The sequence below is a fragment of the Neolamprologus multifasciatus genome, chromosome 11 (genome assembly GCF_963576455.1).
Source record: "Neolamprologus multifasciatus chromosome 11, fNeoMul1.2, whole genome shotgun sequence".
Lineage (NCBI taxonomy): Eukaryota > Metazoa > Chordata > Actinopteri > Cichliformes > Cichlidae > Neolamprologus > Neolamprologus multifasciatus.
Window position 1 is genome coordinate 19,860,919 of NC_140449.1, and position 16,315 is coordinate 19,877,233.

Consider the following 16,315-nt stretch of genomic DNA (forward strand, 5'->3'; position numbering starts at 1 on the left):
AGGATGGTTTTTATTAATGGATTAATTAGATTAACTTAAGTAACTGAGAGGGATCTGTGTGTTTTTATATGTATTTGATATAAGAAAACTGAATAATCCTAAATGATATCAAATCCCCGAAGTTGCTGTCCAAAACCTGCCTTATGCAACGCAGAGTTGTTATATTTTTGTACATTTAAACAGGTATTTTTATTTAATTGTAACCTTTAGGCTTTTTGTTTCTTCTGCTACATCATCAGTTCTTTTCCAGGATGGTTTTGTTTACCTAATTTAAATGTGTTTAAAAATGTTGAAGTAGCAAAAAGTGCTAATTTGCACGTGTTTTTCTCATTGATATTATGAATTTAGAACACACTTGCTGATAGTCCAGCAGATTTCCCAGTATCTAGTTTAGAAACTGACAAACAATTTATTTTTACTTTGTATTTTCTTATTTAAAAAAATAATTTTAGATTTTTGTCTTCTTTTTATTACCTGTAATTTGTAATATGTATTTATTTTCCCTCTCAGTATCAGAAACAAGTGTCTAAAGTGTCTATAACATTTAAATGGCTATATGTTTGAAATAAGGTAAAAGTCTAGTTTGGGTACCACTCGGCTTCATGTTAAAGGCAGCAGCTCAGGTCTGAGTTCCCGCCTTTGGCCTCTAGGCGGCGCGATTTCCTTCGACATTTTCTTTGTTTTTTCCATCTCTCGCCCGCTCCCCGTTAGCTCTGTTAAACGGTGGCTGACTATATTTTTAAAACACTTTTATGATGGCGGAGGACAGTGAATCCGCAGCCAGTCAGCAGAGCCTGGAGCTGGACGACCAGGACACCTGCGGGATAGACGGAGACAACGAGGAGGAGAATGAGCATATGCAAGGGTGAGGGGTGGCCTGTCCGGTCGGCTCGGGGAAACGCAGTAACGTTATTCCAGGCAGCCTGCTTGTGAGCGGCTAAGGCAGTGAGCCTGCTAGTATTAGCAGACAGCAAACACAGGCCGTCTTGAACTGTTTATAACGTTCTGACCTCTTTAAAGCTCTCCGACTGAATGACATGGCGGGCAACCATTAAGACAAACCGCTAGCTAGCTAACGTTAAGTAGCTGAGCTGTCATTCGTTGCTATGGTAGCTAACGTTAGCTCTGTGTGCGGGTCTAGCCAGCATCCATCCTCATCGTTTGTTTTCATGTCTGTAGCAGTCCAGGAGGAGAGCTGGGGGCCAAGAGGAAGAAGAAGAAGCAGAAGAGGAAGAAAGAGAAGCCAAGCTCGGGGGGAGCCAAGTCTGACTCTGCCTCGGACTCTCAGGAGATCAAGGTGTGATGGTGATGATGACCCAGTGAAAAGAGTGCACACACCCTTTTTTAGGGCAGGGAATACAATACAAAACAAAGCTTCTTTTAATATGCTGAAAATAAAAGAGGAGGGGTAAGAAAAGGGAAAGCAACAACCCAGAATTCAGCTTGTTTGCTGTCAATGTGTCATGGTCAGTAAGGTTTTTCCAACCTTGGCATGCTCCCTGTTTGTATTCTGTAATAATACTGGAATGAGGTAGTTTATTTTGCTAAAAGGATATATCACAAACTTTTAACCAGCTGTGAGATTTCTACATACTGCATGCTGCTTTAGAAAAATAAACAATAACTACATCCAGACTCTGATGTTCTGATCGGATGAAGAAAGCAAATCAAGCTTAACTAAATGATTTAATGACAGGGACTGTCATATTTGCGTTTTTGCATTTATAATTTAAAGACCATTGACTTCATCAATCATTTATACAGTGACATGATTAATCCGGTTTCTCTTGCTCAGTGGGAGTATTGTGTCCAGGAAAAGACCTGTGTAAACATGACTATAAGACTGTTTATTTGCATGCACTCTGATGTTGCCTCTCGTCTACATTTAGATTATTTAAAGCATCCAGTGTTTGGTTGAGTGATACAGACATTAAGTAATCTGTGTATGTGTGCCCGCTCTAAATCAGAACCCTGGGCTGCCCATCCAGAAACTGCAGGACATCCAAAGAGCTATGGAGCTGCTTTCCTGCCAGGGTCCAGCAAAGAGTATAGATGAGGCAGCCAAGCACAAGTACCAGTTCTGGGATACTCAGCCTGTCCCAAAATTAAGTAAGTATTTAGTTAAATTCTTTTAAACTGCACTCCTGTTTAAATTGGTATTATTTCCTCTGTCAATGGAAATTATTTTTTCTCTGCATTTTTCTTTCTGCACCAGCGCCATCTGCTGGTTTTATCTCCTCAGTCTGCTGATTTAGGCCAGTATCTTAGAAACATGTCAGCTGCAATGTACAGTAGGGGTCCATGCATTCCCACTGGGCATGCTCAGCAGCATTAGATCAAGCTGTTTCCATAACAGCCATGACCCAACGAGTCAGGCCTTTGTGCAGCCACAGGCTGCGGGGATCGACGCAGGACAAACAGCAGCAGATTTATATAAAGTCTGATTGATGCCATCAGCGGTTTTGTGCATTGCTCACAGTTTCAGGACATGGAGTTTTATGAGGTCCCGTGGAAGTGTGGTGATTGGAAAACAGTTGCAAACCTTTGACAAAAGGCTGTGCTATTTTTGTAGATGAAGTTGTGACGAGTCACGGGCCAATTGAGGCTGACAAAGAGAACATCAGACAGGAGCCATATTCTTTACCTCAAGGATTTATGTGGGATACTTTGGATCTCAGTAATGCAGATGTTGTAAGTGCAGTCTTTGTTCAAAATACACCAATGAAATTAATCAGATTAATCAAAACAGAATGATTTATTGTCACGCTCTTTTGCAGCTGAAGGAATTGTACACGTTGTTAAATGAAAATTATGTGGAGGATGATGATAACATGTTCAGATTTGATTATTCTCCAAACTTTCTTAAATGGTAAGCTTCTTCATGTTTATCACATGATGCAGTACAGTAGCTTTAAATGTATGCGGTTATAATAAAAACATGTTCCCCTCTCAGGGCTTTACGTCCACCGGGCTGGTTACCACAGTGGCATTGCGGAGTGAGAGTGTCTTCAAATAAGAAGCTCGTTGGCTTCATCAGTGCCATCCCTGCAGATATACGAGTCTATGATACGTGAGTGTTCATTACTTATTGCATTTGAGAACAGCAGTGATGGGGAAAGTGTTTTACTCATTCAATCCGTCCTTTTGTTTCTTTTCTTTTCTTTTCTCGCTTGTGGCTCCAGGCTGAAGAGGATGGTAGAAATCAACTTCCTGTGTGTTCATAAGAAGCTGCGTTCAAAGCGCGTTGCTCCTGTGCTCATCAGAGAGATAACAAGGAGAGTGAACTTAGAAGGAATATTTCAGGCCGTATACACCGCCGGAGTTGTGCTCCCTAAACCCGTGTCTACGTGCAGGTATGTTATTTACTAGTCACACATGCTGCACATGGGCAGCATGTTAAAATATATAAAACAAAGCACTCTCTTTTCATATAAAATTAAAATACCTTTATATTCACGGCATGGTCATATTTAACTTAAAGCTCTGATGGGGGAAAACCGAGTCTGAATCTTTTCCACCAGTACTTTACTGGTCAAGTTTTCCACTCTTAACCATAGGTTTGCTATTGGTGGAACACCACTAGAAAGATTCAGCCATTCAGTGCCATGAGAATATAAGCATTTTAATTTTTTAATGAAACAGAGTGCCTTGGTGTTTGGTTGTTTTTTTTTTTTATATGTTAGCTTATACGTATCTCTTCTAAAGAGCACATCTAGTGGAAGTGTTTTGAATCCAGGAAGCACTCCTTTTTTCTTTTTAATCTTGGTCTCCTGTTTTGTTTTTTTTGTTGTTTTTTTTATCCCCAGGTACTGGCACCGCTCTTTGAACCCTAGAAAGCTTGTGGAAGTTAAATTTTCCCATCTGAGCAGAAACATGACCCTGCAAAGAACCATGAAACTCTACAGACTACCAGATGTAAACACTTACACTCATAAGTCCTGCATCTCACTGTTCCTCGTGATAGCAGGAACTCTTAGAGATTTTCATTTTGCTCCCTCCACCCTGTGCAGAGCACCAAGACTCCAGGTCTGCGGCCGATGGAAAGGCGCGACATCGGTCAGGTTACTGAACTGCTACAGAGATACTTGAGACGTTTCCAACTTGCCCCTTCTATGGGAGAGGAGGAGGTGGCTCACTGGTTCTTACCACAGGACAACATAATTGACACATATGTAGTAGAGGTGTGTGGATTCAGATTTGCAGCCTGATGTTGATGCTCTTCTGCACTTAAAGTGACATTGTTCTTGTTTTTATTTCCTTTAGGGTGCTGGTGGCATTCTCACAGATTTCACTAGTTTCTACACTTTGCCCTCAACTGTGATGCATCACCCTCTCCATAGGAGCCTGAAGGCTGCTTACTCTTTTTACAGCATTCATACACAAACCCCGCTACTGGACTTAATGAATGATGCACTGATCCTGGCCAAACTGGTAATCTTACTTTCTGCTTTTAAACACTTGCCAGTACCAAAGACAACAGCTGATGAGATCAGTGACATAAACTATGATTACAGCGCAACAGGAAGACGCACGTGTGAGGGGGAAAAATGGCACGATACAGACCAGACTCATTGTAGATGGATCGGTATTTTATTTTATGAATACCAAGATGGTTTATGTACTTTTTCTTTTTCCTTTTTTTTTTTTTTTTTTTTACACAAAGCCTTATAAATCATTGGGAGTCAGTGATGTTTGGTTAGATAGATGAGGAGTGAGAGTATGATCCAACATTTTACCTGTGCAGTAGAGGATAAAAGTGAGAGAGACTGACCTGGTCTGATCTTTATTTATTTGAGGCCAGATCAGGGCTCTGTGCTGAGAACCAAGTTCCAAGGTAGTTTTCTATTATCTCAAGTCACTTCCTCTAACATCGGCACTCAATTTGATTCAGAGTTTCTGGATCTAGATACAAGCACATCTGACCAGTCAAACTTTTTATTGTACCGGAAGCTGAGTATCTGATTTTACAATCGAAGAGTAAACTGTAATATTAGAAAATATGAAGAGGCTACACACAATAGAGAATGCAGTTGACACAGCTGCTGCAGAAAAGTCAGGGGTGTGAGACGAAAAACAAAGTTTAGCCTATTTTGATGGCAGAAAGAAAAGCTGACAAAAATGCCAGTTGTGTGAGTTAACAGACTTACTAATATCACAACTTTACCATTAAGAAACACGAGAATCTGATGGGTTATAATCAAGTAGTCCAGTGTTCAGATTTGCATATCGTGGTCTTGTTTTTTGTTTTATTTTTTTCAGCTGCACCCTCGATGGTGTTGAATGGTCTAAGAACATGTAAAGAACAAACACAAAAACAGAATTCAAATGTAGACTTAGTCTTCCTGCAACTGATATGAAGTCAAGTAGAAATGGGTGTCCAGATTATATTCATGATATTTTTGATTAAAAAAACTCAAGAAATAAAATTGAACGAAATAAACCGTATTTATTACTAATAAAATGAATGGTGAAGCTATTTTCACAAGACTTGATCAGTCAGTAGGCGATATAACTGGAATATAACTCAGGTTAGGTTTGCAGCATAAGTTACTATGGCGATATACTCCAAGAAGAAGTGAACCACTTTCATAGTGCAGAAAACCCAGGGGTAACCCCCAAAGTTACTGGGATAAGCTAAAATCCTGCTTCGTAGTACGGGCCTGGTGTCAACCAGCTGGCAAGGCTACTCTGAGCTCTGCATACAAACGCAAACTGAGAGCAGGGTTTCCCCAGATACTTTTGATAATTTTCTTCCTGCTGTGTTAGTTATCATGGTGTTTGTTCTTTGTGTTTTAACAGAAAGGTTTTGATGTGTTCAACGCCTTGGACCTAATGGAGAATAAGGTGTTTCTGGAGAAGCTCAAGTTTGGGATAGGAGATGGAAATCTGCAGTATTACCTCTACAACTGGAAATGTCCCCCTATGGACCCTGATAAGGTCAGTCTCAGGTGGTAATCACACACCAACTATTGGTCAGCATCCTGTGATAAGACTCCATGACAATTAGTGGAAAAAGTGGAAATAGTCTTTGGTTCAGATCTCAGTAGAGCTGCTTCTTGTGCCTGATTGTGCAAGCTTCACAGTCAAATAAGTCTATAGCTTTGAAGCAAATCCACAGAGGCCTGATAAGGAGAAATCATCCTCTGACATGATTAAGTATGCCTTAGATCATGGAAGCCTAGTTTTGATTGCAAAGATGTATCCTGGGAAAAAACACAGGACTTTTGGAACAATGTCCTTTTGACAAATTAGACCAAAGTGGAGTTTCAGTGCAAACACCTCATACCAGCAGTCAAGCACAGAAGTAGAGGGTGATGATGTGCACTTGCTTTGTTAGCTTACGTCAGATCATAAAAAGTTTGATCTGTGTGTTTCAGGTTGGCCTGGTCCTTCAGTAGCAGCTCTCTTCATGGCAGCTGCATAAACTCGGGAGGCTCTCAGCGATCTCTGGAAATACCTTACCTGGACACGCAGGTGGCCCGAGCTAGACAATGAGAACTGCGACAGTAAATCCAACCTGGCGCCCGAGTGGAGCTTTCATTCGGCACTTGTATCATCAAAAACATTCTCAGTTCACCCGGAGGTGAAAACTCTTAAACCATCCAACATCCTGAATGTGAAGTCATGCTATGCCTGAGATACTCATACGACACAACGCTCCTGACATAAGCGCTCACGTTTAAAACACACACACACCGGTCTGACACTCGAGGATGCCTTGACATTGTGTATTCTGTTTTAAGTTCTTCTTCCTCAGTAGACACCAATGGACCGGCACGTCATTTAACTTTACTTACGTGGAACTATGTAAATGATAATCAACTAAGCAAGCAAGACCTGACATAATTAACAACTGTTGTAATTTTATTTATCTTGTCCATACAGTTACTGTTCCCAAACCCCTTTCTCCTCCTCCTCCTTCCTGCTCCTGCTGCACTTATTTTTGCTCCAGTTTCATATCAGTGTGGTCAGTCGAGTGTCTCTGCTGGCTGTTTTGGGCCTCAGTAGAATTAGAAATGCTGATTTTAACTTTTTAAAATGACAAACTGCAAACACTGAGAGGGAGGAAAAAAGGATTCATCCCACTGGTGCATTGATATACATGTGTTTTGTTAAAGAGCATATGGTAGTTAATTGTACATTTAAAGGCAGATCATATTTATTTGTGTAGTGTGAGTTTGAGGGGTTTGGGAGGATGCTGATCCAAAGTATTCTCCTCATGAGTAGCTTAGAAGTCACCGAGTTTGTTCAAAGTGTTTGGGGGTTTGTTTATTTTTTTTAATGAATGTATTGCAGAGATGAAGCACAATTACTCCGTTCTTAAATATACAAAATAAATGGGTCCTCGTTTCAAATCAGATGGGATTGCCCTAGAATCTGTACAGCCATGGTTTTTATGAAGGATGGGCGCAGTTTTCACCTTATAAAACCGTTTCTAGAGCTGGCGTTTTTTAATACATTAAAACAACATGTTTGGTTGTACACTCTTTGTAGTAACAAACCCAAGCGTAGGGTTGTTTGCATGTCAGTGGTGTGCTGTCCAGTTAGTAAAGCTGTTCAGTTAGAAGTAATAGGAGCTGGTCTGGTCAGTGCATAAGGGCAGTGAGAATGACGCCGGTGAACGTGGGGAAAAACTTTCGATTTTATACAAAAAAGTTTAAAGTTTCTGTTTAGAGCCAGGTTTAAAAAAAGAGGTTTATTTACTATGGAAGGACTCTGTTCAGCAGCGGTTAAAACAAACAGGGCACATCTTCTGTTACTTTGGTCACTGCCACCCACAGCAGTGGATAAACTGCTTCAGAGGAAACACTCTGTGCTTATTAAACAAAGGACTTGTTTAATCATGGGTGCAGTGGCATCAGCTTGAAGTGTCCTCTCCTCCAGATCCGCTTTCATTGACTTCTCTGGGTTTATTTTTTTTAATGGTACTGTATTTTGTGTATGTTTTGTTTTTTTTCTACATGTGTTGTGCAGCTAAGTGCGTGAAACAGTTGTGATATTTATAACTGTACTTTTTTTTTTTTTTTAATGTCTTACATCATTTCTTTCCTCCTTTTCAGTATTTAAAACAAACATGACTGTCAGATTTGTGATTTAAGAGCTGGAGGAGGATCTTTGATAAAACTGTTTTATTTTTTTGTCTGTGGTGGAGCTGCTGGTTAATTTAAATGTTCTAGTTCCTTAATGTTCACGGGGCTCTGCATAACTTGCAAGGTAAAGAGGCTGCTTTTTATTTTAATGACTTTATTGTTAATATTTGATGTACTTTTCTAATCATCCCTTTATAGATTAGCCAGAAGAGGATAAATATTTGTCCTGTTGGTGCTTCAGGGCTCAAAGATGTTGTTTTTTTTAAAAATCACTTAAAGGTTGAATGACGTTATCTTCTACAAACGTGTTCCTGGCATTAATTTAACTGAGAGTGGGTCGCTGGGTCAAAGCTGTGTGCCTCATGGATGTTGCTGTGTCACAGATGTGTTGCTTGCAGCTGTCTGAATGAACTCTGAGCATGTCTGTTTCGCTGCTGCGTTGATTTATAGCATCAATGTTTCTAGCCACGCCCTTTAGCGAGAACTCGGTCAGAAGTACCTGCCTTATTTAAAGGTTGTTTTTTTTGGTTTTGTTTTTTAAGGTTTGGAGGTGGGGTGCGGGAGGGTGTACTTTTGAAATGTCATAAAGCTTTCTCTAACTGAAGAACAATATTTTTATTCGATTCCATTGTAAGCTGTGAAAAAGCTGAAGAACTTGTACCAGCATCATTTAGACATGACCCCATGCAAATAACAATCTGTTTCAACACACGTCGGCTATACCAGCATGGATATTTGATTGAATAAACTCACTTTAAAAAGGAACACGAGTCATGACTCCTTTGTGACGCACTGCAGGAAACACTTTTTCACAGCACATATTTTGAATTTAAGTATTTGTAATTCAGGCACCACAGTGGTTAGCACTATTGCCTCACAGCAAAAAGGTCCTCAGTTCAATTCCACCATCAGGTTGGGATCTTTTCTGTGTTCCTTCCAGGTACTTTGGCTTCCTCACACAGGATAAGCAGAAGAGAATGGATACTTGGAATTCTTTATCAAGACCACAGGGTGCGTGCTCCGGGTTTCTCCCACAGTCCAAAGACATGCAGTTAGTGGGGTTAGGTTAACTGGTGATTTGAAATTGCCCATAGATATAAATGACTGTCTGTCACTGTTTTAGCTCTGCGACATGCTGCTATACCCTGCCTCTCACCCCATGTCTGCTGGAATAAGGTTCAGCTCTCCTGCACCCTAAAAATTGGATAAGAGATCCATGTAGTTAGTCCATGTTAGTTATTGATAGTTCTATTTATTAATACTAATTTTATTAGAAATAAGTAATGGAGCTGATATTTTGTTTGGGATGTGTGGTGTTATGTCTGTGTCTGCAGAGGCAATGTCATTTCCTGCAAAGGATTAATAAAGGATCTTTCTATCGATCTTAATCGTTCCCCTCCAGCCATTGATTTTCTGCTTATCCGGGTCACGGGAGCAGCAGTCTAAGCAGAGGCACTCAGACCTCCCTTCCCAGGAGGGCATCAAGACATTCCCAATTCAACCACGTGATGTAATCTCCCAGTACCTTTGTCCATCTATAGATATTTACAGCAAACTAAACTTGGAAAATGATCATTAAGTTGGCTCATTTTTGCCTACCTGAGGTCTAAAACGTCTGCTTACATTTCAACATAAATGTACTACTACTTTCTACTTAGTACCCAAGTAATCCAGCAGAACAGCTCCAAGATGTTGGTGGTGTAAAGGCAGCCCTCTGTATTATATAGAGAAAATATATTTCATTTGAGGGTAAAATATTACAAGCTCCATTTAAAACAAACAAACAGCACTATCAAAATACCAGGAAAAACTTAATTGTCTTTATAAAAAAACAATGTGTGCAAACCAGCTTTAATTGTGGACAAATTGAAATTCAAACTTCAGTCAGACCATATTCAATTGTATAAATATGCATGAAACCAAATGCAATGCTACTAATCTGCTGAAACAATGAATGCAAACCTGAAGGTCTGAGGGTTCCCCAGATAAAAAATACTTGAGAGAAAAGTCTAAACCTTGTTCCCAAAAACCTTTTTTTCTCTTTACGCTTCCAGAAATTCTTTATATAAACTATTCACATAAGTAATGTCCAGACTGAGGCTGCAAGCACTGTTCAAAGTTTCTCTTTCACTTTACAGCTATTTCTTCGGCTTCCCTTTCTTTTTCTTTGCAGGGTTAGCAACGATTCTCTTCACCTGGAGCGGCTGCAGAGTGCCAGAGGAGGGAGACTCTGACACCTCCTCAGATTCACTTTCCAGTTTCCTTTTTTGTCCCCTTCTTTCACCACCTTCCTCCTCCTCCATGGCAACAGGTTCTTCAGGTTTAGCACCTTGCAGCCATGCCATGTCCAATGTAGGCACTCTGGGCTTAATGGCATCGACAGTGTCGGTAAACACCCCATCGTCACTGGAGGAGCACCGTCTGAACCCTAGGGCGAGCACGCTTTTCAGCCCCAGCGGCTCCGACACGCTCTGGCTCAGGCGAGGCACCTGGCAGGCCGGCACTCCTCTGGTGGTGCTCAGAGCGATCAGGTGATTGGTCATGTGTTTCGGTTTGACAGACTTGCACACGAGCAGCAGTCTAAGTTCGTTTCTCTCCAGAGCCTTGGTCACCTCGTTGATGCCGATGGCCAGCTGCCGTCTGGCTGCCACATCTGTCCAGCCGTTTTTGGAGGAATCGCTCACCTGGGGAACAGGTTCTGGTGCGACATCAGGTTTTTTGCCTTTCTTTTTCCTCCATGTGCGAAACACTTTCACTTCTTTTTTCTCCAGACCCATTGAGATCAACTTGTCCTTCAGAGTTTTCAGAATGAAGTGCATGTCCTCTTGGAGGAGCGGGCTCCATTTTGAGGCAAAGGGTGAGGTGAAGGAGGTCTTGGCTGGAGTCTGCTTTTTGATTTCCTTTTTAGTCGGCTTTCCGGGAGCTGCCATGACTGTTTGGAGCATAAAACAACCGACACTGTAACAAAAGAGAGAAAGATTGCTTTAGAATCTGGCAACCAATCACTGGACACTTTATTAAGTACACCCGTTCACCTGACTGATAATGAAGGCAATCAGATGAGTTCACTGTACTTAACCTCCACAATCACCAGATCTCAATCAGATAGAGCACCTTTGTGATCTGGTGGAACAGGAGAGTCACATCGTGCATGTGCAGCCACAAATGTGATGCTGTCATGTCAACATGGGTCACATGTTGATCCCCTAAGAATCTTTCATGAAGAAATAAAGCCGTTCTTAAGGCAAATGGGGGTCCAACCCAGCACAAGGAAGATGTACCCTTATGAACTGGCCAGTAAATGTTAAATTAAAGCACAGAAATGCCAAAGATGAGTTAAACAGCTCACTCACATATAAAAAACGCATGCCGAAATCTTTTTTTATTTGCTTGTTTGTTTAAAAGGTAAAAAAGTAAAAGCAGCAAAGAGTAAACACGACTAAGAGGAATAAAGTACATTTTAAGATGAGTGAGTAAAATAGAAAATAACAAGAGCACATTTGTTAATTGTTTTTATCCATAAGTCAGACTAAACAAAAAAACAACGCCATTATACACTAATACGATTAGCAACGTTTTATTTCGCATTTCTTTAACCCACGTGGAAATGTCGTTAAATTTCGGATCTTCTTCGGCTCTAATAAAAAACTTTTCGCTTCTGCAGAAGCGTTAAAAACAAACACAGCCGCCGTTACCTGTAGTTAAAGCAGATAACGCATTTCTCCTCGTCTTCTTTACAGCTTCAGCCCAGCTGCATGAGAGACACGCAGGGCGCTGCCATTTTGTTTCAATTTAAATAACTTTATTTAAAAAGCCCCACAGCGCCGAATAGCGGCGAAAGGGCGACACGACAGTCAAATCATCAATGAGTCAGCGAAGGCAGTGAAGGTGGAGTTTAAGAGGCGGCGAACACTGTTATCTGACACTGTAGTGTCTGATGAAGGGAAAAGTGCATGAAGTCTCCTTCATGAATCCGCTGGAGTAAAAGTGCACGAGCACAGGAAATATAAAGTAGGCTTTTCTAAACCAACTAATCAATTCGTTTAAATGCACTCAAAAGTGATTTTTTACACCAAGCAATAATATGAATAAAAAGGAAACATATAAAATAAAAGGTTTATTTATTCAAATACTTCATCGTTAAGGGAAATGTGTTTCGTATAAACTGAATGTGCACGAACCAAGTAAATTTAATTTGAGCAGACTCCAATAATTGTAACATTTCACATTGTACTTGTAGAACAAAAAAAAATCAAATCAAATAATAATAATACACATTCACATGTAATGAAATTAGTCCGCATTTTGAGCAGATTTTTTAAAAAATATTTTTACATGGAGTTCTGTGTAGGAAGCATATTGTGGTAGAGGTTGTATTAATCCTGCTGAACTGATATGATTATATCTCCCTAAATTTATTACACTGTTGCAAATGACACGTCATAAAATCGACGTAGTCAGTGGACTAGGTGCCATAGTCCACCATATCTCCCCACTTTATTAAAGTCCGTGCGCGTGTGTGTGTCGCTGTGAGTGAGGGTGACAGGCAGCCAATCAGCACCTCCGCAGCTGTCTGCTCCCTCCCCCTGCAAGCCTCTGCCTGGCTCTCAATAGTGCATCGATCAGCTGTGCTGCAATTACTGCTGCTTAAAACCCTTCAAAGCAGGACATTCATCTGCGCTCCCAGCCTTTACCTTTACCAAGATGACCCTCCAGGTAAAACCCTGCGTTTCTTTGCTCTTTTATTATTGTTATTATTATATATTAGATGCTACATTATCGCGATGAACCGAACAGCGCATGCCATCTTCTGGCCGTATGCAGTCATCCATCTTTGACGGGGTGGATGAAGGAAAGTAGTGCCTAAACGCGTTAATGCTCTCGGCTCAGTGGTCCTGATGCTGCTCTTAGAATTTAAAGATTTGCTGCTTAGAAGCAGAAAATATAAAAACATGATGAAAATTCACTAGATTCAGAGTTTGTCTCTATGAGAAATGAGAATGTGGAGGTAAACTGGATCTATATGCAAACATCCGCTTTTTGACCAATGGTCAGCATTCAGAGCTGGATCATTATATATTTCAGCTGCACCTCAGTAAAGAGTTAAAAGGTTTTTAGGTCTTTGCGCATATTAAAAATGGTTCCTGTGATCTATAATTATCAGTTCTGCTGTGTCCCAGATCCTTTGAAAAGCAGATTATTTGAGTAGGCACACAGGCTCTGGTCTCATATAAAAGCCCATTGTTTATGTCAAGCTTGTGCAACAATCAGTTTCCCAGGACTGCCCCGTGCCTAGAATACCACACTCACATTTCTTATTCAGTGCTTGTAACTCATTAATATGCACACTCTCGTATTTGATGTAATTACTTTACATTCCTGCTGGACTTTTTGCAAAGAGAAGAAAGCCTCCAGTCCAGTGTTTTCCCATCGCAGACACACTGCTTATGTTTTCTGAATAATTAATGGCAAACATAAAGAGTGTTCATGTCACCTGCAGGCAGAATTTGACAAGGCAGCAGAGGATGTGAAGAAGGTGAAGGCCAAGCCCACAGACGAGGAGCTGCTGTTCCTGTATGGCCTTTATAAACAGGCGGTTGTTGGAGACATTAACACTGGTAGGACCCGCTACAGAGAAACTGAATCACTCCCATAAAGAGTTCACTAAGTTCAGATTTTTTTCCCTCCTCTCTGTGTGCTTTCACAACTGTAGAGAGACCGGGGATGCTGGACCTAAAAGGAAAGGCCAAGTGGGACGCCTGGGAGTCGAGGAAAGGTAACGAGTTAGGAAAGCTTGTGATTGTTACATTTGTCCACGAGAACTAAACACTTTAACTGAAGGTGCTGGGAAAGTGATTCATTAGCAGGTTATAGATCATACAAGGATATATGAGACAGATATCTTTTGCCAAGTTTACAGCTGGAACAGTTTTTGGTATTTATCTGTACAAAATAAGGTAAAGGAATTGTTTCTTTTACACTACGAGCCACACACACACACATTTACACTCCACTGGATGCAAGGACGAATGCAGACTGGAGGGGCTCCACCTCCTGGTTGCCTGCAGAGTAGTCTATTTAGTACCCAAAACCTGCTGAGTCCACAGGTGTAAGTCATGAGAATGAATTTTGTAAAACATGTGTATAGAGCATGAGTTCAACTGAGTTTCGCCCCTCTGCAAACATGGAGTAATCTACTCCAAATTAGGTGTGTTCAGTGTCAAATGAGACTCACAGGAGGTAACCTTTAGGAAATTAGAAGTTAGTCATTGTCAAAACATCCAAATATTTTCACCACTTAGTTTCATCCAACATCACACAAACGTTTTAATTTTACTCACTTATTCATTGATTTTTTAAAGTAAAATTACCCTCAAAAAATGTTGAGTTAAGGCATTTGCAGGTTAACTCCATGATTTAGCTGCACACGAGCTGTTTCTGCAAGTCTGTGTTTAGTGTTGAGTACTTGAGAAAAAGGTGACTACACGCAGATTTTGTTGGGTTTTTTGTTGTAATGGGTTCATTTTTAGTGACATCACACTTGTGCAAAGAGTCAAAGGGTGGTGTTGAGCACCACTCATTTCTTTGTATTTTGCTTCCAATGACTCAGACCATGTAAATGATCTTGAGCAATAGCTCTCCAGGCTTTCTGAAGGTCTTTCAAAGTTTGCCTTTGGACATCGTTTGCCCCTTTAACTCATTTTCAGTCCAGTCCTTGTACCTGACCATTTTCAGAGGAACTGTTTTATTTGTTAAGCCATTTAGCACTGAATCATTCAAGGAATAAAAAGTTGCCTAACTCGAGTAACGATCGAGAGACAACTGATCAAAGTACCTTTTTTAATCTTTATCTTTAGGCCCTTTGTTACTAGCAGCCTGTTGCACAAACACATCATTTGTTCACATGTCTTTTGCTGAAGCTATGAAAAAAGCCAAAGATAACACAGTTTTTTAACAGAAGTATTCATGACACAGTTTATAATCTGACAGCATGATAATGATCCCAAAAACACTGCACACATATACACACAGATTTTTAAAAATCCAGTGTTTTAAAGTTTTATATCTTTACTTACCGTAACAAAAACACAACCAATAAACAGACCTGATCTTTTCTCAGCATCTTCATCATGAGAATCTCTCCCATAGTTTAACCAGCTTTTCAGTGCTATGGGTGAAAGGCTCTCTAAGCATGTGTACAAATAGGAGAAAACACCTTTAAGACATTATTATTTAAGTCCAAATCACTCGTAATTTGAACTCTTTCAGGAATGTCCAAGGATGACGCCATGTCGGCCTATGTCACAAAGGCTAAAGAAGTCATCAGCAAGTACGGGCTGTGAGACGTCCATGAAGTGAAGAGGCAGCAGCGATGAAAACAGACTACTAAAACAAAGCTGCTCTTTACTTAAAAAAGCAGCTTTGCTTCCAGAGGCCATAATTCTGCAAAATAATGTGATTTAAAAAAAATATCTTTCTATCCTTGATTTTTTAAATTACATAGCTCAATTGATTTATGCATTTTAACTATATCTATGCAGTCTTTAACATATTAATCTTTCTATATGTACTGCATACTGGACTTAGATTTGCAGCTTGAATCAAAACAGGACAATTTAAATGTTGGCAAATGTGAACAAACACGTTTTGAAGATTAAACCTTTTTCTGCACTGTTTCCTTTCTTTCATTTGTGCTTGTTTTTATTGAGAGGTTGATTTTTCTTTGCCTTCAGTTTAAATGTTGGCATCAATTATGTCCCTCTTATGTTAACACATAAGAGATGCTTGCCAGTTAATGATTGATAAATGGTGATGAACAAAATGAGAAAACAACCTACATAAAATCTTTCTAGTTTTTGTTTTGCTGGTGTCCTGACAGCTGCCGGCATCTTCATGGCATAGATTCAACAATTTTCTGGAAATGTTTTAAAATATGTCAGTATCACACAGTTGCTGCAGATTTCCATGATGCAAATCTCCCACTGTACCACATCCCAAAGGTGCTCTCTTGTGTTAAGACCTGCTGACTGTGGAGGCCGTTTGAGTACAGTGAACTCATTGTCACGTTCAAGAAACCAGCTTAAGATTATTTTAGTTTTGTGACACAGTCCATTATCCTGCTGGATCCATGCTTTCATCTTGTTTCATTAGACCAGCCAATGTTTTTCCAGTCATTTGTTGTCTAATTTTGGTGAGCCCGTGCAGACTATAAACTATGTTTCCTC

The 16,315-nt window shown here is 40.2% G+C and overlaps 3 protein-coding genes across 4 annotated transcripts; 2 read left to right on the forward strand and 1 right to left on the reverse strand.

The window, feature by feature from the left end:
• Positions 1–624: 624 nt before the first annotated feature.
• nmt2 (N-myristoyltransferase 2) lies at positions 625–8,855 on the forward strand. Of its 2 annotated transcripts, none has more exons than XM_085178667.1 (12): positions 625–865; positions 1,183–1,297; positions 1,968–2,109; positions 2,573–2,691; positions 2,778–2,869; positions 2,954–3,070; positions 3,183–3,353; positions 3,807–3,915; positions 4,011–4,181; positions 4,264–4,431; positions 5,800–5,937; positions 6,378–8,855. In XM_085178667.1, the coding sequence occupies exons 1-12, from the start codon at positions 753–755 to the stop codon at positions 6,396–6,398; spliced, it is 1,476 nt and encodes a 491-aa protein (XP_085034793.1). In that variant the 5' UTR covers positions 625–752; the 3' UTR covers positions 6,399–8,855. The 2 variants fall into 2 exon arrangements, with proteins under 2 accessions (XP_085034793.1, XP_085034792.1); XM_085178666.1 differs by having other exon boundaries at positions 627–865; positions 1,180–1,297.
• rpp38 (ribonuclease P/MRP 38 subunit) lies at positions 4,623–11,913 on the reverse strand. The gene is made up of 2 exons (XM_085178671.1): positions 11,786–11,913; positions 4,623–11,048 (listed from the first exon to the last, which is right to left on the reverse strand). Exon 2 carries the CDS (start codon positions 11,033–11,035, stop codon positions 10,229–10,231), a length of 807 nt encoding a protein of 268 aa, XP_085034797.1. The 5' UTR covers positions 11,036–11,048; positions 11,786–11,913; the 3' UTR covers positions 4,623–10,228.
• A 735-nt stretch (positions 11,914–12,648) lies between these two features.
• Positions 12,649–15,766, forward strand: acbd7 (acyl-CoA binding domain containing 7). Its single transcript, XM_085178686.1, has 4 exons — positions 12,649–12,806; positions 13,591–13,708; positions 13,804–13,866; positions 15,360–15,766. Exons 1-4 carry the CDS (start codon positions 12,795–12,797, stop codon positions 15,431–15,433), a joined length of 267 nt encoding a protein of 88 aa, XP_085034812.1. The 5' UTR covers positions 12,649–12,794; the 3' UTR covers positions 15,434–15,766.
• The last annotated feature ends 549 nt before the right edge of the window (positions 15,767–16,315 follow it).